Genomic DNA, 20361 nt, shown 5'->3' with positions numbered 1-20361 from the left:
GGTTAGCTCTGTTGCAGTTGAAATATTTCTTGCAAAAATACTCCAGATGTTAGAATCACCAAGCATGCATGTGCTTTCTGAGCTCTAACTGTTCAGAAAACACCCATAATATTCCATCATTCCTCCGTACACACCTCAGCTATCCCAGCCTTTCTTTGCCAAGATATGACTGTCACCTGTGGGTGGCATCAGGGCCTCAGAGCTTCCCAAGCAGCCTGCTGCTCACGTAGACAGGCACAGCTGCAATGTGGAACAGACCAGATCTGAAGGGGTGTGGGTGACTCCACATGGGCACTTTTGCACTAATCAGCCAAGCTGAGACTGGAAGGGCACAATTGCAAGATCACTCCAGAAACAGCCATGAGAACACAGCGTGCTAAAAGAGGTGCAGCAAAGCACCTGACCCTCCCTTTCCTTTTTAAATCAGGAAACTTCAGGTAACCAGAACATAGGTGGCTGGCGCAACTCAGAAGGGAGTGCTCCCCAGCAGGTCCCATGTTGTACTGCCAACCTCACGTGAGTATCTCAGGTGCTGTCTGACATCTAAAGCAGTCAGATGCGACATTTGCTATCAGGATTGCTTCTCTACTATGCTTCCTATACATGTTACTGATCTGTGTGTGCTTGCTTTTTAAAAGCTTGGCAGATGATTGAAAAATGCCTTCCATGCTTTTTAGTCTCAAAATGATAATTTCCTGCAGAATTTCCAGGTAAGCATCAACATTCAAAAAGCCCCTTGTGCTGCTGGCCAAGTGCTCTCTGCAGCCACTGGCAGGAAGATGTTTCCTGTATGTGTGTGATCAGCATCATATTGACTGTTCTGTGGTTGCTGTACCCAATTCTACTATCTTTATGCTAATTAAGACTATGAAAAACATTAAGTATGCAAAAATGGAAGCAGTGAGTACATAGCAAAGCAGACAGCTGGCTCATGCCCTGCCTGTTTTTCCCCTGCATATCTACCATCAATATCCTACACACCTTCTCCTCTGCTTGTGAAGACAGGCACTCTCTCCCCTGCGTGTTTCCATGCAGCTCACAGAATCAGTTAGGCAAGCTAATGAATAGCAACACAGCTGGCACTGTGCAGGAAGAGTGCTCTTCCCCTCCTGCCCCCGAGGCACCTATGCTTGGAGGAGAGGCACAAATGTAGCTCTCCTTCTGGGCTAGACAGGCTTGCCAACAGGCAGTTGATGAGGGCACTTTCCCTAGGGTATGAGGACGTTTTGATCCCTTTGCTTTCCCTCCAGCCTCCTCTGCCTGCCCGCAGCTGCCATCGCTGCCTGCTCAGCCACAGCCTGGCCAGCAGATCTGCAGCACGGGAGCTGGCAAGAAGGAGGGGGCAAAAACAGTTTGCTACAGGGCTGAAAACAGATTCTGTTGGCCCCACAATTAACTACAGAGCTTCTGCCTTTTGTAGCAATCAGAATCACAGTTTCGCTTGTCCTACTGGGCAGGAACAGGAAATTTCTGTACTTGTGCTCCTCTGGGAAACCAAAAAGAAATACTAACCCAGAAATATCTATCGTCCACTACACTGAATGTGATGTGACCAGAACCATTGAACAAGGATGGACTGGACTTTGACCAGGCTCTTAATATCTACATAATTTAAGGTTTTGATTGTTTGTTTGTTTGTTTGTTATGGATGCAGCACAGAATTAAACAAAAATGAGTTTTAAACCCATGTAAGCTTTCACCTTCTTTTGACTTAAAATTGAAATATTTATTGAAAAGTACTGATTGAGAGCTTGTTCAGTCTTTCAGGAGTTTTGGTTCCCATTCCCCCAGGTCACACTGCATCCCACCCTTTGCTTCCTACTCAGTGCAATGCATCTTTAATGCTGTGTCGCCAGGCAGAGTTCAGGAGATAGAAACTCTCTGTGAGGCTGAACCAGAATATGAATGGGACATACAACACAAACACTCTCTCCAGTTCTGCAAGGTGCCACCTAATAGATACATATTTTTTTTTGGTCAAACGTGACAGGTCATAGGTGAAAATTGGAATGAGAAGCCGAATCTTTCCCTCATGTAAAGCCCAGCCTTTATCTTTTTACCAAAAAAAGATAAAGTCAGCTTTGTTTTTTGCACTGAAAAGCAACACATGCCCAGAGATTCCTCCTTTGTAACTTTTCTTTTGTTCAGTGCAGCCATGCTGCTAGCAGTGTGAAGCAGAAGCCTATCTGAACATATGATTAGTTTGTTTTCCTCCAGATGCATGGGTACAGATTCTGATTGCTTTAATGTGGTGCCAAAGACAGTAATCTCTGATAGCAATAAGAGTCAGGGTTGATAACAGGCAAGTTTAAGCACTACCTGTGTGATAATTACATAGCTATCAAAACTGAATAAGCTGGAAGCAATCAGGGAAATATGAAGTTTGCAATAGTTTGAAAAAGCAAAGATAAACTCCTGCCATAGTCCATCATCCAGTTGAGCTCTGTGTAGTTCACAAGGGAGCTTTCTTACTAGGCACCAAACTTTTCTGAGAGTATCTATTCCCAAGCCTCATGTCTCCACAAGTGACTGACAATCTGCAATTGTGTGTGTTAATTAGGAGTTTTTTTTCCCACTGTCTACCCCAGCGCTGGCAGAAGCCCCTTCACTGCATACACCAAAGTACAGCCACTTGTGACAGAGATGTCTGTTACACCATTGTGGCCAATTCCATCTCAGGTCTTGATCCTGCAAGATACCTGCACTTGTGCTGGCCTTGAAGCCTGTGATAATCAAAGGGAACCCACAAAAAAGCTTGAAAGTTCCTACAGTGAATAAGATCACTGAGATCGAGAGGCAAGGCCCCTTCTTTTTTCACAAAGTCTGGCCTTCTGCATGGGTACAATAAACTACACATAGAAGCTGCATATTCAACACTGAATATGCTCAGTAGATTTAACAGTTACCATGAAGGGATGGTGGACATCTTATCAACCACCTCTGTCTTAAAAAAATGTCTTCATGCTTTTGCACTGTCCTTTTTCCTTCTACACCTCATGGAAGAGAGAAGAAACATATCATGCTTAAAATGCAGCCATATCTAGTGTGCACGGATACTGCATAAGATCTCAAGATCTCATCATTAGTGATTGGACTATATTGTTACCACTCAGAGGCCCACACTGATCAAATGGGTTTTCATGGGCAGAATTTGCTGACAGTCAGAAATCTTTAATGGCTGCAGAATTCAAACTAAGGGAGTTATAGAAAAGGAGCCAACACTCACCATAAAGTTGCAATTCCACGGGGATGTTATGGGCATATAAATTGTCACTAATGGCACGTCACCATGGAATTTCTTAACAATTCACTGTCACATATGTATTTATTGTAGTATCAGGCTGAAACACAGTTGCCTGAACTCTCCTGTTTATACACCAAGAAAAAAAATACTGCTCCTTTCTTCCTGTGTCATTAAAACTATTCATGTCCTACAGTACAAGTTGTAGAAGTCATGGTATCTAACAGTCACATAATAAACCTGTTGAAAATTATCAGTGGAGCATGTAGGGGAAATCTAACATTTGTCCAGTTTTATTCATACAACTTGTTAGCTGCCTGAAGAAAATTTCCTTTTTTCCTCCTTGTAATTAAGCAATCTCAATACTTGTAGTGTTTACTTACAAATCAGTGCATGGAAGTACAAGAATGTACTTGATAACCTCATCTAAATGCTAGAGCTAAACTAGAGCATTTTTAAAGACATAACAGGAATTCAAAACCATTTTTTCTTTCTTGCTCTTCCCTGTACAGACTATTTTGCTATATGAGTACAAAATTATGAGGAAGTGCAAAATTGTAATTGTTGGACTCCGATATCCAGTTGTATATTTTGAACATTCTAAAAATAATTTCCAAAGCAAATAAAGCCTGAGAAAATGGGAGAAGAAAATCCATACTCACCTGAACATGATCTGTCCAATTCTCCTGAGTCATGGTTTTCTGAAAAGACAAATTACTTGTCAGCCACGTTAGATAAGGAAGAATGTTACATATAACAAGCTGAAAAAGTTCTTAGACACTTGCATCAACTGTGATTGAGGAATGCATATTGGAATGCTCTGGAAACCTGTGATTCTCCTATGTCACCAACCAGGGAGGGCATGGCAGAGAAACACAGCTTAGATCAAGTAATTTGGACAACTGTTTAGGCTACAGCACATAAGACAAAAATTCATATGTAATCAAAGTACACAGGCAACACAGATCCTCACCTAGATCCCCCAAACACTCCTTGTTACCTGGAGCTGGGACTCATTCGCAAAAAAAAAAAAAAAAAAAAATCACATTAACAAGATTCTGCAATGTGCAGCAGAATTTCTGAAGGCCTCAAAGCTTGAGTAGTGCTTTTGCAATGAAAGAGACATTGCTAAGCAAAGCTGAAATAGGCCATGCTCTGGTGGAACATGTGGATCGCTGCTGTTGCCTCCACCTCAGGAGACTTGCAATGTGTCTGCAGACTGTTCACCACAGCAGCTAGCCCAACAGAGAGCTATCCCCATAGACTCCAGTAAGGAAATGATCTCAGGGATTATCCGCAAGGCTCTAGAATATATAAAGACAAACTCTTCTCCACAGCCAAGTCATGAAAAATCCTCTGGAATCATGAGGCCTGGGAAAGGAAACTGATAAGTTAATATTCTGATTCAAATGCATTTCAGAGCCAACCTTGGGAGAAACTTGGGATGGGACTTACTCTCCATTCTGCCAAGAATGCAAGCTGCAAGAGACCGATCAGCCTTCCAGGCCAGAGTCTCACCCCCCACTTCTGGAAGAGGTAACAGTGACTACCAGTGCCACTTTTATGGAAAGGTACAGAAGCAAACAGGGAGTAAAAGAGCCTCAGAGAAAACATCTCAGAGATATACAAGCATGTAATCTAAATACTACTGAGATAAAGTAGCCATTTGACCAGGCCTCATACACACCTGAGAATGGTAAACACAGAACACCAAAGAGCTCTCAGAAGAAGGGATGGTGTCCAGTAACAGCTGCCAAATGTACCTTAATGGAATTAACTGGCCAGCTTGGATACTTTAAACCATGCATAAACTCCAAAACAAAGGAAATGGAAGGCCAGGGAGAGCAGAACATGAGATAAAGAATTCATTTCAATCCATTAAATAAATACACCTGGAGCAATGCTTTCTTCTCTCTCACTGTGAGAGCACCCTAAAATGATGCCATCCAACATTAAAGCCTTGAGCTGAAGGACACTGAAACACTCAAGCCTCCCCAGGTCTTGTGTCAATGGATCTGGAAGGCAGGAAAGGCAGATCAGAGCCCTCACTGGTGGATCAGGAGGTCCTGAAAGCAGAACTGCCAGTGCCAGAATGGTGTCATCAGATCACTACCACTCAACCCCATCTTTGCATCCAAAGTAAACATCAAACAAATCCTCTTTTGAACAAAAGAACAGGAACTGTTGGAGGAGGTATCTCATTTCCTGAAAACTGAATCTCTGAAGACTGGATTAATAGTACCATATATAGGGACATCTGAACAACCTGCTGGGCTTCTGAAATCTTTGTTTAAAAGCTTCTTGTATCTATAGTGAGTAAGCTCTCTATGAACTGCAGATGAAATACTGCTCCATTAAAATGTTTGGCAAATACATCTTGGTAATTCAAAATTCATGAAATGAAAACATTTTTCTGTGCTGTTCAGTACCCTTTGGTCCCTCTCTTTCACAGCCCAATTAATATACCTGGATACAACACCTGCAAGCAAGCTGTTTTTTTCAGAAGAGGAAGAACAAAAACTTATTCTCAGCTGGAACTATCTGTCTTCAGGCACAGGATGATGCTGAATGCCAGACAATCAAGAAAAGCACCAACTGCCTTGTTAACAAGAAGAGAAATGTGCTTCCCACTGCAGTGTGCTCAAGAGCATCCAAAGGGCATTGACTTGGCTCAGTACATTCATGAGAGGGGAGGAAAAAGCATTGTCAAGTAATTCAGCAATGAACTGCCAAGTCAAACTCCAAGCTGCCTCCTAGAAACCTGCTCCACAGAAAAAAATAACAGCATCTTCCTATTTCCACAAGCCCTCAGTGTCAGGACAAGCACTACTGTATTTGGAAAGAAGACTAAGAAATTGGACAAAAATAAAGTTAGTTCAGAGATTTGCTTAGGAGCTGAAAGTACTCCCATTTTGCTCATCAGTAACAGGGCTGTTAGCACACGAAGCGTCTGTGGCAGGTTGTGGCATAACTATCACAGCCAGGCCACCAATACCAAATCAAAGTAGTGGCTACAAACAGCCCAGCAATGCAGAGTGCTTAAATAACGCAGTTCTTAAAAATAATAATAGTGATAATAGTAATAAAAAAAATCTCTATCCGATATGCTCCCTATTTAGTTGAGATGACTCAAACTGGACACATGGAGATTCCACCCTGACCTATGTATATCCCAGTGTACATGTCCCAGATAGCTGCTAAAGATGCTGAAGTGGAAAAGTATCCAGCTCTGTGCAAGTGTAACACCCAGTCATTAGAATATGAATGGACACACAAATTATTCAGTCACAGAAAGTACAGATCCAGTGGTGTACCCAATATATAGAGAGCTTGTTTATGTAAATCAATATATCTCTATTATATCAGTTATTTGAAATGCAAAAATAAATAAGAAAACTCATTCACACCCATGCCATATAATAAAGAAACGTACCTCAACAAACCTCTTGTAAAAGAGATAATTCAGAGTTCTTAAGTGCCGCTGATTTATGACATTAGGGCAGAGAGCTAAAAGAAGGAAAATGACATTTAAGTATACAACATAGCTGAACTTCCGTTAAATTTTACTGTCTAGACATTACATTTTTCCTTCCCCGAGTTTGAACTCAGTAAATGGAAGGCAGGATGCCATCAAACTTAGAACAATGAGGGACAGACACACACATTGTCAGCTTATCTAAACTATAAACTGTTATTTACACTTTCAACCATAATTACCAATGCTAATCCTTGGCTACTGATATCTCTGGTTCTACCACCCCTGAATTATAAAATCCACTTGCTGGTTCAATATCCTTCAGTCAATGACTTCACACCTTTAATTACATTGCATCCTCATACACCCTCGGTCTCTAAAGGCTGCAATAATTTTGATTTAAATGGAAGTTGTGCTGTTAGTCCTTTGAAGCAGTTTTGAACATGTTACTCAGGATTTACACTTGTGCCTATGGTTTATCCAATAAAATATATATCCATGAAAGAGACTCCATATCCATACAAAAAGGGAGGTGACAATTGTTTTGCTGAGCTAGCATGCAACAGTTTTTATTTTTATTCCTGCCACCTTCATTAGATATGCCTTATTACAACTGCAGAAAACAAGATCTTCACATAGCACCTTGTTTTGAAATCCAATGCAACAAGAGATAAATGTAGAAGATAAAATAGATTAAATAGGATTAGCATATGTATCTGTCAGTTCTTGCTAAATGCTGGTATGCATGTACATGGAAAGATGTAACCAAAGCCTTCATTGGAGTTTCAGTGGCTAAAACCATCTTCCTGGTGGCCAGAAAAAGCAGGATCAACATTCAGAAATAGTAACAGAAAACAGTAAAGTGAAAATTCCCTGCAGCCTCACTTGCATTCAGCAGACACCAGGAGAAACCAGTGCTACTGATTCAGAGGGCCTCAGAGCACAGGACTCTCCTTGTCTCACGTGGCATGCCCAGAGCACTGCAAATGGAGAGAATGAAGAAAGATCAAATGAAGAAAGATCCTTGAATATCAGACTCTGGAATCAGAATTAAAGTGCCAAGACAGAGAAACACAGATACTCTGGAATATTTTAAAAGAAACTAGTGACATTTTCTATTCTGATGGAGAATGAAACTGAATTTGAATCCATTTTCTGTATTTTATTATAAACAACAGAGAGCAACTTGAAAACATGAGAATGAACGCTAACTTGGTAAGACAGACAATGAATTGAAGAGTTCAAAGGAAGAACAGCAAAATAAAAACAAAATGGACTTCAATAACCTCAGAGAACTGGAAATAATTTATAGTGTGGAAATAGTTTATAAGGGGAAAAGAAGGTAAGAAGAGCTGGCAATGATAAAACTGGAAGTGAACTAAGAAACTAACTTTGGTAAATATGAAGCTTTTATTGACCGCAGATACAATAAGAAAATACACAGAAAGTGGAACTGAATTAGACACATATAAAAGAAGAACACAAACACAAAAAGTCAGAAAACCCAAAGTTAACTATGAGATACATCTACTAAAAGCCACAAAGGCAGGAAAAAAATCATTCTGAAAATATTTTTGTAGAAAGAGGAAAACCGGGGAAAGTGCTACTTAAGTCACTTGATAGAAAAGGAAAACTGACGAATTAGGGCACGAAGAATGAAAATGATTACAATACTTGCTTTTCTTCACTTTTCTTTAGAGAAGGTCCAACTAGAGGTGCTAACTGAAAAAGAGCAACAAATGGATTATATCTGAGGTTAGAGAAGGAAGAATCAGGTTAGCATGTGCGCTCAGCTCAGGTGCAGTATATGCTTCCAAATCATAGGTCTCATGTAACCCATCCATGATTGTGTAAGAGTCACCTTTGAGAAGATGTGAAGCACAGGGGATAAAGTTGAAAAAAGTACAAACAACCACAGTACTATAAAAGTACTATACAACTGTAAGTACAAATAACTACCACAAAAAAGTACGAACCACTAGAGTACTATAATTTCCAAATATAGTACAACTGTATTTGGAAAAGTAAAAATATTTTCTAGACATATGCTGTAACAAACATATTATTTGTGAGCACCTAGAAAATGCGATTTGTTACAGATTTTGCACTGTCCAAAAAAACCCAAACCCACAAACAATGTCATGTCAGTCCTTCTGATACTCTTCTGTGACTCAATAAGCTGTGTCCTAGATAAAGATGAAGCAGCAGTTGTTGCTCATCTTTATTACAGTAATGTTTTCAATACAGTCAAATGCAACATTCTGAGGGCTTTCAAGACCTCCACATTCACAGTAGATAAAGCTGGAACTTAATTTATAGCAACAGAAACTCCAGTTAACATTTTGGAGGAAAAAAAAATCTAACAGTAAGGCTAAAGAAGAACTATCAGAGGTTGCATGGGAGGTTGTAAACTTTCTATCTTGGAGGTCTTTAACAACACGTTACACATCTTATATAGAAATAACAGAAGGAAAGCTCCTTTGGCTTTGGGGCAGGAAGGGTGAAACAGGTGGCCTGCAGAATCTTTGCCAAATCTTTTCACTGCAGTTTCATGACTATCTGTGCTTTACACTTGCAGAAATCAAAGCACCTCAGAGAAGAGCAACTTACCCAAGATCACACAACTCATTAAGATTGGGCAGGAATCTGAACTCAAGTCTCCTGAGTGAAAACCAGTGTTTTGTTTGCAGAACCAAAATATAACAACCTAAGTTTTTCAGAACAGAAACCATCATTCTATTCAGTGTCTGTATTGTGGAGAGCTTGGGAATTATGACTGGGTTGTGGAGCACCAATGGAATACAAACAGTATAATACAGGGAAAGCAACTCTTGGCCATGTGTTAATTCTTAACCTGGCAGCTCCACCACAATAGTGCTGCACCTGAACTACAGTTCACATCTGGAACTAACTCAGAAGCAAAAATTCCATTCTGCTGCCAGCCATTAGCAGAGAATTAGTGACTATTAACAACAGAGAGGAAGTAAAAATGAAATCCATTTGTCACACAGAGAACTAAACCATTAATACACACCTATTCCACTCATGTAACAGCAGTAACGTGTCTTCTGGGGACATGGTGCAATACATTTTTAGGTGTGGTGTGTGGCTGTTGCTCCCAGGTCACAAATGACTCCTCCTGAACTGGGATGGAGACCTGATCCTCTTGTTATACTGAAATCCTGACTTCCATTCACAGTGAGATTCCTTTACCCTGCCCTGGCAGAACAGAAGGTCCCACACAAAGCACACTTTGTTTTGGGACAAAGTAAAGCAGCCTTGGTTTAATAAAATCAGAGTACCTGAAATGTTAGAGGCTTTTGCCCTGATATTGCTAAGGACTGCTGGGGAATCTGATGAGGAGTGAACAGTGCATTAATCTCAGTATACTATGATGAGGTTATTCCCTAAATGCAAATTACTGGAGGGTAGGGCAGGCCTCAAAACCTCTTTTTGTTGTAGCCTCAAAGATAAATTGTCTCTCATAATATGCTCTCTGCCACTAAGATCAAGGTAAGTGGTCCTTAGAAGAGAAAGTGAAACAGCAGAAGCCCCAGACTGGCCCCAAACTGTTGAGGTACCTGCTAGCTTTGCTGTTTGGAGCATTGGCTGACTCTGAAGGAAGAACAGTGAGCATAGCAAATAGGTTTCAATCTATGCCTAAAGGAAAAAATGCTCTAGTGTAGTCTTTACACACATCTGCATATGACAAATTCAGGCTTAGAACTACAAGGGTGGTATGACTTTTCCAATAGAAAGCTTGGAGCTGCTGGGCAGCTTGTCTTGTCACAAGCAGATCATCTTCTACTACTTGTATTTCAGCAGGGAATGATGCTTTTGAGAAGGTAAGGGCCAAGAATGGACCCTTGGATGTTCACTTCTCTTCTCCTTTAACAGCTTGACTCCACAGCCACTTCAACCTCAGGAGCAGAAGGTTCCTACCTTCTAATGTCTAAGCCTAGAGGTGTTCCTTAGTCACACTGTCATACAGAAATGTGCTGGCGTGTAACTCAAGAGCTAAATAAAAAACTTTGAAGGGACTTCACCATGGAATGGGAAGGGGAGGGAAGAGGGGGGCGACAACCCTTGTAAAGCATATGGAAGGGAAAGGAATAATCTTCTGCTCTTAACAAGGACAAGGTAAAAACATTTGAACTATCCTCCTTCCAAAGGCTTTCTTGTAGAGTTTTAACAGTCATTCCTCTATCTGGCACAGCATCTTTTAAAAGTGCTTAGTGCAGTGAACCCATGGGTCCCTGAGGGGCTCTCCCTGGTGACTGCTGACACCCTGCTTTCAGCTCTGGCAGACCTGGAGAAACCTGGGGACAGTTGTGCCTTACCTGAGCAAATGCAATGACTGCTGAGCAGCCCTCGTCTGCCCTCTGCTGCCCCAACACTATCAGAGTGATAACACTATAACACAAGACAGCTTTGGGGCTTCATTTAGAAAATTCACACTGAATCTAAAATAAATGTTAAACCAAGAGGAACAACCTGGTGACCAAATGAAGAACAACATTTCTTTGGGTTTATACTAAAAACACTTTCTAAAGACTATAGTAAGAACACATTCATAGCATTCAGGAATTAAGGTGCTTAAGCAACTTATTATGCTGCTATAAAACAACTTTTAACTGTACATTCAATTACCATCTCTTTTCCATCAACACCACTAATATCTGCTTTATTTTGCCATGAGTACTAAGGCCCAGGAAATAAAGACAGTTGTACTTCATGGTCTTGAGACTTGAGGGTCTATTCCCTCACCTCTGAGAATTGTTTTGACTAAAAGTTTTATTTGTAAATTTATGTTGATCTCACAAGGTCTCCAAAGAGTATTATGTAATTAGACTGCAATAGGTACAAGGCTTGTTAAACCAGTGCATAAACTGACCCATGTGTCTCTATAAAACTACTTCCTCAATCATTGCCATTTCTGCCCAACCTCTTACTTCCCCAGTAAAGCTAATTATATGAAATCCATGCACAGTTTATTGGGACACCTCTGGGACTCAAAAGAAAATCTTCCACTGCTGTGTGTGTTAGCAGGAATGCTAACATTCTCTTGTCAGAAAAAGAAACAGCGGACTAATCTAAGATGATGGCTTATTTTTTCTGAGGCTCCAGACCTTTTGTTTTTATTGGGCCACTTCTTATCTGGCTCTGAAATTTAAGACTGGCTGTTCCAAGTGTTTCAAACTTAGATGTTGATCAACACACACCTAAGTTCTGCTTAGGAGTCAGTGAAACTTTCTAAGTGGACAACAGTGAGCTCTTGGGTAGCAAAATATGAAAGTAGATTTGGAACTACAATAACTAAGTCACGTATAAGCTTGCCTTCTCATACCAAGAAACCCTCTCCTCCTCCAGCCTTTCTCACCAAAAGCCACTTCCCTCTGCTGCTGCTGCTCTCAGCCTCTTACAGTGAGTAGGAGTCATGAGAGAAGAGGAGACAGAAAGCAACAGAAGACTGCGGCATCAAGCAAGCCTGCAACCAGGTTAGGTAACAAGAAGTGTGAGTTTCACCCTGCTGCTAGAATTTGGTGGAACTGCTCAGAACAAGAACAATTGGTTTTTAAAATCTGTACATTTTACCTAGTCTGCTTCCTTTTTGAACTCTCTTTCATCACAGATTTACTTCCACTAAAGAAAAGAGAGGAAAAAGGAAGGGAGAAGGGGAAAACTGCCACCATTTTCCAATTCAGTTCAAGACAAACCAGCACTAAGGCAGAAATTCTTCTGCAGGGATTCAAAGCTTTCAAAGCATTTCAGAGGAGACTGAGGCCAACCTTTTAGTAAAGTGCTGCTTTGAATTACATGTGATATTAGGTAAAAAAAATGAACATCTACTTTCATATATGTCTATGAGTGAGAATCAGCCAACCTTGGTTTTAGCTGGCCCAACTCTGGCCTGTTTTCTAAATCGGTAGCACACATCCCATTTCCCATGAATAGACGGGTCAGTCTTCTCTAGCACCTGACTTATCTTACATTGTAGGCATTGAATTTGGCATAGGATAAAACACCCTCTGGAAGCGTTGCGAGGAATAGGAGAGACTCTTGTTCTGTGTATCTCAAGGGAGCTCCTCACCCATGAACCTACTGTGGAGGTCAAGTGACAGTTTGGCATTATTACTGGCAGCAACTATATCTGAGACACCATCACCAAGCTAAGACACGCTGTCAGCCCACAGAGAGCACCTGAGATCAGCAGGTACATACTCTTCTTTCTCATTCGGCTAGATTTTTTGTAAAACTTTCTCAGGATTTTGCATGTGAACAAAATTTCACATGCATTTCATGTTTACAGGTAACACCATACCCTTGGTGAATCTTTCAAAAAGAAAGGGGAAAAACTCGATGTTTTTACAGATCATAAAGGACAATACAGCCTACTGAATGACCAGTCTTACAAAGGAGAAAAAATTACTGAAGACTAGTAAACTCCAGGGAAAGATTTATATGTTAAATAAATTATCCCCTTGTGCCTCAGATTTCACACCAATATGCTAAGTTTAATTTTATTTACTTATCCTCCAATGGAGGTCTGCAAGGATTTTCTTATTAACTTTTGAACAGCAGGTTGAAGATGTGAAGATTAATATGCAATATAGTGTTGCTACCAGGCATAATAAGCCCATAATTTGTGGTTAGAAAACATTTTTCAGTCAAAGAAAAGAGAATTGTGTATCTCCTGCTGATGATCGAAAGCTTTGTAGGGTGAAACCTTATGGCGCATTTAAAGGTTTCCAAAATAAGGTCCCAAAGAGAACTGAAAAGATCAAGTCTCCACTAACAACAAAAGAAAAACAAAGATTTTGTTAGACAACTGATAGTGAAGCAATGATGTGAAATGTGTTACTTCTCTCAGAAGACTGGAAGAGTCTTAAAAATCCCTGCTGCCAACCCTATTTTACAGAAAGAATACAAAGGGCTGTAAGGCTCCTGCTTCCCAAGGGTTATCACTTCAGTACTGACAGACTCGCAACTCAAGAAAACAGATCTGCAGATGAGTAATGACTTGCTTCTTATGTGAGCGGAATGGAGTCATAACTCAAAGCTGACCATCATGTGTTTACGTAGAGCCATTCTGAGGTCAAGATTTATTTCACATCATGGAAGAAGCAGTCTATTAGTCACAAGCACTTCATTCTATGACAGCACAAAGTGGTAATTCCCATAACTTACCAACTTTGTTTTTGAATACCATTAATTAAACTCTGAAACTCCCCATGATAAATTACAGCAAAGATTCCTTACTGAACATGGAAGAAGATAAATTGACTTTGTCTGTTTTTTATTGGTGAGATAACTCCAGAAGATGTTGCAATATCACATACCTGGATCTACATTAAATCGGTCTAGGAGCCTGAAGACCAGCTTGCTTAGCATTTTGCGGTTCAATTTGTCTGGTTTGTACCTGGACAGACCTTGATATTGTCTGTAAGCAAACAAAGTAAGAAAAAAAAGCACAAACACAACACCTAAGGTTTTGCAAATAGTAGATATTTAACAGCAGATATATCAGGGTTTGGTAGGTATTGTTAAGAAAAGTCTCCTATCTTTCCTGAGATTAAAAAAAAAAAAAAAAAAGCCAACAATACAACCACACACATTTCCCAGTCAAAGACTGTAGCAAGACCAGAGACTTATTTTGAAGAAAGAGAAAGCCAGGAATTCCTTCATCTTCTTTCAGAACTAAGACTGCAACCATTGCATCTATATTGTGACTTTTACTGTACTGTTGACTTTGTGACTGACAGGAGCTATTCTACTGAGAGGTGATTTATAAATTAAAACACACACAACTATTTCACGAGAACAAGAAGGTTAACCACTTGCTTCTCTTGTTTTTCTGCCACTTCATCACAGTATTATCTTCCTGCCAAACCTGTACAACCGATACTGAAACTCAGCCTTGTCTGTAGCAAAGCACGAGAGTCTGATTAGTATAACCTCCTGGAGGGAGCTTTGATATTGTTATATTGCTAAGATCTACTACATAGTTTTCATTTTGTACTCCTCTCTCCTGTCAGGAGCTAAGCATCTGTCAATAGGAATGATACCTCTGTCTTACTGGCTAATGTATTTGAAAAGACTCTGGCACAGACGCCAGAAATTTCCCCATTGTCAGCTGAAAAATAAATATATTGCACTCTATTATGCTTAGAAAATGATCTTAGATAGACAACCAAAGAACAGAGTGTCCTCTGGAAGCCAGTTGGCCCCAGCTGTTTAGAAATTTAACAGACATTTCTACCTTGCAATGTCTCTGATATTAAAACCAGGTTCACACCAGGTGTCCAGGATCTGTAAGAGCTTGCACTGGAGCTCAGGATACTCTCCCACATAATCTTCCATCAAGTTAATTTTATCTTGAAACAGTAGTGGCATACACATCTAGGAAAAGAAATAACATTTAGTGCAAATGACACGGTTATGCCATGCCTTTGATCACCATGTTCAGCAGTCTGACTGCTGCAGCAAGCAGGAGACATGGAAGGGTTCCACAGCACTGCAGCTCATGTGCAGGAAATGGGACTGAAACCTGGCAGAGGGCTGTCTCATCCCCTACTGCTCAGACATGGTGAGCAAGTCACAAAACCCTTGCTTAATAAACTAGTGTTGTCTAAAAGATGGATATGGCATTTCCAACATAAAACATTAGCTGAAGTGGCAAAGCCTGAAAGTAGCAAAACCAACAAAATTTACCATAATGATAACCATTCGTCAAGAACACGGGTAGATTTTTTGATTGCAGTAGTTGTAGCTAGAAAAATAGTCTAATAAGCTTTAATGTGGTCTGACAAAATATAGTCTGTCACTTCTCCAGATGTAAAGTCACTTTAGCAATGCAGCAGTGACTTCTTGCAAACAAGATAAAGCCTCAAGTGAAACATATCATTTGGAGGTCCTTCATGGATGTGCTGCATAACAAAAGGCGGATCTGAAGACAGAGAGGCCTGCAGAGGAAATGACTCACCTTCTCCACATCTTGATCTGGCTGTAATTTTAGCTTAATACTCAGTATGGCTGCCTAGAGAGAAAGAAAAAAAAAGTGTATTTAGGAAAAGAAAACACAGTGGATAAACAGGTGTTATTCCAAAGTTAAGTAGATATGCTACTATAGAAAGTTTTAATGTGATAAATATTTCTGTTATTTTTTCAAGTATAAACATTGACCACATACAGTCCACTTAGAAATGTACAAGAACAGTCCTGGCAGCGTTGCATATTGTGAGCAGCAGTAGCATACCTTGGTATAAAAACTAAAGATCAGGTTGTCTGGCAGAAAGAGAGAGAGAAAGTAAAGTGCTTGGACAAACTTAGCTATAAAGGATATCTTCTAGTGATATAATTGTAAAAAATCCTGACCCATTATACCTTTCTGAATTAATTGATTATACATCTTGCAGTGCCTTTTAAGTTTTGTAAAATAGTTTTATTTTGTGAAAACTACTCATATTTGAAAGAATCTCAAATCAAGAGGTCTTAGCTTGTATAATTTCTGCCTAGCTCCAGATCCCTGAATGTTCATCACTTGGAGCACTGAGTTCAGCTCTGGGGCCCCCAGCACAAGAAGGACATGGAAGTATTAGAACTAGTCTGGAAGAGACCACGAGGATGATCAAGGAGCTGGAGCACCTCTCCTATGGAGACAGGCTGAGGGAGTTGGGGTTGTTCAGCCTGGAGAAGAGAAGGCTCCAGGCTGACCTTACAGGGGCCTGCCAGTGCCTAAAGGGGGCTCCAGGAAAGCTTGGGAGGGACTCTTTGTCAGGGAGTGCAGTGACTAGGGGGAATGGCTTTAAATTAAAAGAGGGTAGGTTTAGATTAGATATGAGGAAGAAATTCTTTACCGTGAGGGCGGTGAGGCCCTGGCCTAGGCTGCCCAGAGAAGCTGTGGGTGCCCCATCCCCGGCAGTGCCCAAGGCCAAGCTGGATGGGGCTGGGGGCAGCCTGGGCTGGGGACAGGGGACCCTGCCCATGGCAAGGGTTGGAACTGGACGGGCTTCAAAGTCCTTTCCAACCCAAACCATTCTGTGATTCTATGATCACAAACAGAAAGACAGTAAGAACTATATTTAGTCCGTTTGTGGTATCTACAAATCGTTGATAACAAAGACCTGCCACATTCACAACTTAACCCCCAAACAGTATCTTTTGCAGATGAGGAAACACAGCTGTAGTGAACTGCAGTAAGTCAGGCTGTGAGAAGAACTGGCTCAGCCACTGTCTATCCTGTCTCAGCTTGGTGACTACAGAAATATGAAATTACAGACAATTATTTGCCTCAGAACTGGAAAAGAGTCAATATCATGCCTGTCTTCAAAAAGGGCAAGAAGGAGGTCTCAGGCAACTACAGGCCAATCAGCCTCATCTCCATCCCTGGAAAGGTGATGGAACAGTTCATCCTGGAGGTCATCTCCCAAGCATGTGAAGTATAAGAAGGTAATCAGGAATAGTCAGCATGGATTCACCAAGGGGAAGTCATGTTTGACTAATCTGCTATTCTTCTGTGATCAGATAACTGGCTGGGTAGATGAGGGGAGAGTGGTGGATGTGGTCTACCTTGACTTCAGCAAGGTTTTTGACACTGTTTCCCATAACATCCTCATAAACAAGCTCAGGAAGTGTGGCCTAGATGAGTGGACAGTGAGGTGGATTGGCAGTTGGCTGGACAAGAGAGAGTTGTGCTTAGTGGTGCAGAATCTAGTTGGAGGCCTATCGTCAGTACTGGGTCCAGTCTTGTTCAGTTTATTCATCAATGACATAGATGAAGGAACAGAGTGCACCCTCAGCAAGTTTGCTGACAACTCAAAGCTCAGAGGAGCGGCTGATACCTCAGAGGGCCATGCTGCCTTTCAGAGGGACCTCGACAGGCTGGAGGGTTGGGACAAGAGGAACCTTATGAAGTTCAACAAAGGCAAATGCAGGGTCCTGCACCTAGGGAGGAATAACCTCCAGCACCAGTACAGGTTGGGGGCTGACCTGCTGGAAAGCCCTCTGAGGGGTAGGACCTGGGAGTTCTGCTGGGCAGCAGGTTAGCCGTGAGCCAGCAATGTGCCCTTGTGTCCAAGAAGGCCAGTGGTATCCCAGGGTGCATTCGGAAATAGTGCCAGCAGGTCAAGTAGGTGATCCTGCCCCTCTACTCAGCCCTGGTGAGGCCACACCTGGAGTACTGTGCCCTGTTCTGGTCTCCCCAGTACCAGAGGGACATGGACCTATTGGAGCGAGTGCAGAGGAGGGCTATAGAGACAATTAGAGGACTGGAGCACCTGTTGCATAAGGACAGGCTGAGAGCTGGGCCTGTTTAGCCTGGAGAAGAGGAGACTGAGGGGAAACCTCAATAGTGTATATAAATTTCTGAGGGGAGGGTGTTGAGAGGATGGAGCCAGTTTCTCATCAGTTGTGCCCAGCAACAGGATGAGAGGCAACAGGCAAAAACTGAAGCACAAGAGGTTGCGGCTCAATATGAGGGGGCACTTCTTTACTGGGAGGGTGACAGAGCACTGGGACAGGTTGCCCAGAGAGGTTGGGGAGTCTCCTTCTCTGGAGATATTCAAACCCCACCTGGATGCCATCCTGTGCAAGGTGCTGTAGGTGATCCTGCTTGGCAGGGGGATTGGACTAGATGATCTTGAGAGGTCCCTTCCAACCTCAGCCATTCTGTGATTCTGTGAAATATATTAATATCTAACTGTGCATTGCCTGGGAAGCACATAAACTAATTAGGATTTTAAGCTGTTAGCAGTGTTTAATTTCTGTATGTGTGAGAACACTTGGATCTCAAATAAAAAATACGCATGCAATGACTTTCTTCAGTATAGTGCATTGTTCCAGTAAATGATGTAGTAAGAGCAAGGAGCCTTCTAACACATTTACATATTAGTACTAACGTAAGTGTTAACTATGTAACAAGGAGGCTTTAAACAAGTGTCCTTACGTGACCTAGCAAAAAGTTAGGCTGTGTTTTCCAAGATGGTTGAAACTTAAGTTTTATAGTGCTGCACCTCTGACCCTACTGCAGCATGCTTGTAACGCTAAACAACAGCCAAAGAAACAGAATATTTCATCAACATAGATCACAAATGCCTATTTATTCAGATGAGGATAAAAACAATAGGTTAGGCCTTACAGGAAAATTATTCTATTCAACAGGTTTGTCTGATATTGTTATTCATTTTGCTTTGAGAGAAAGACATCGTGAGTATGACGGTTGTGGTTTTTTAATTGTTTTTGTTTGAACGGTTACATGTTAGAATATGTAAACAAAGATAATAAAGTAAAAAATGCCTCCCTACCACCCTGCTTCCCCTCCACCCCCCAGATACAAACCTCACTGTTAACCCTCACTGCACGAAACCTTTACAGAAAAATTTAACAAGAAAAATAATCTAAGAGTGGGTAGGAGGCAGCAGAAACTGTGGATAGCATTATCTTTTCAAAAATGTACACGTGTTTTACATCCACTGCATCAAGGACTGCATACAAAATCAAATAACCAACAGACATCACCTAAGTTCATTCTGACTGTCCAGCAGAATAACGATGCCCAGTTATCAGAGGGAATACTTTTTTTTTTTTTTTTATTTACAAAACAAACACTGACTGTCCATGCTCGATCAAGAAGAGAAATTATGAGAAGAACTTTAAGTGACAAAACCAGGAACTAACATTAATATAAAGACTGTGTGATACAAATCAGATTTGAATAGAAAGTCACATAATATAGTGTCAGCCCAGCTAATTCTGCAACAAATTTAATCTCTCACTCCAGACCTGATAACTAAGTCCACCAGTTTAAGGCCAAATGTGCTATTTTGCTCCACAAACATCCAGTACCTTTTCTCTCAAATTATCAGATTAACATCATAAAGTGCAAGCAGAGAAATTATTTTCAAGTGGTACACAAGCTGAATGTTGCTACTTCTGTTTTGGACTTGAATAAGGGTTTTGTGTCTCCAAAACTTCAACGGCTGATTTTTTTTCCCCTCTTCCCAGCTATCTCAGTTGGCCAAATAAAAAAAAAAAAACAAACTCTCAAAACCTTGTTTCACCATTTGATCTCATTTGTGTATTTTATTAAACAAGTAATCTGTTAGTTTTAGCATGTAAGCCCACAGTTGTTTCCCTAATAGCTTTTTAATGTTCACAGGCATGTTCAGATTAACCTAATTGCAGAACTGTTATCTAAATGGCATAGTTTTGTCTCTATCTCTATTAACAGTATGGGTGACCTAATCAGATGAACACACACTGTGTTAGGCTAGGTTTACCTCTTTTGCTGGATGTGTATACTGCACTGCACAGGGTGGAGGGCAATGTCTATCCATGTAGCCAGCGTGTGGAGAAACGGCACCTTCCAAACCCCACTGTGGCAGACCGACCTCACACCACCACTGCTGCTACGGGCCAGAGGAACACTGTCCTGCCACCAACACTCACCCACTTCAAGCAATTCATATGAGCGGGTTTTTAACACCATTTTAACATCATCCACTTACAGCAGGTGGTGGAACAGTCAGACAAACTGCTGCTGGTGGACGGTGGCAATAGCCTCCTGCAGCGGAAGTGCCATCAGTAGCGGGGCAGCAGCCTTTCCCATGCACAAAGCGAAGCGTGGAAGGTGATGCCTGACCTGGAC

General features: G+C 41.2%; 1 protein-coding gene across 13 annotated transcripts in view; it reads right to left on the bottom strand.

The window, feature by feature from the left end:
- EXD3 (exonuclease 3'-5' domain containing 3) overlaps positions 1-20361 on the bottom strand; it is a 300789-nt gene that overhangs the window by 174725 nt on the left and 105703 nt on the right. For all 13 annotated transcript variants that reach the window (XM_084494495.1, XM_084494500.1, XM_084494498.1 and 10 more), the window contains 5 exons: positions 15700-15753; positions 14977-15116; positions 14057-14157; positions 6675-6748; positions 3904-3942 (listed from right to left, as the gene is read on the bottom strand). In XM_084494495.1, coding sequence (XP_084350621.1) covers positions 3904-3942; positions 6675-6748; positions 14057-14157; positions 14977-15116; positions 15700-15753 — 408 coding nt within the window. The remainder of the gene's footprint in view (positions 1-3903; positions 3943-6674; positions 6749-14056; positions 14158-14976; positions 15117-15699; positions 15754-20361) is intronic.

The sequence above is a fragment of the Aythya ferina genome (genome assembly GCF_964211825.1).
Source record: "Aythya ferina genome assembly, chromosome: 20".
NCBI lineage: Eukaryota > Metazoa > Chordata > Aves > Anseriformes > Anatidae > Aythya > Aythya ferina.
This window is presented reverse-complemented; position numbering and strand designations above follow the sequence as displayed.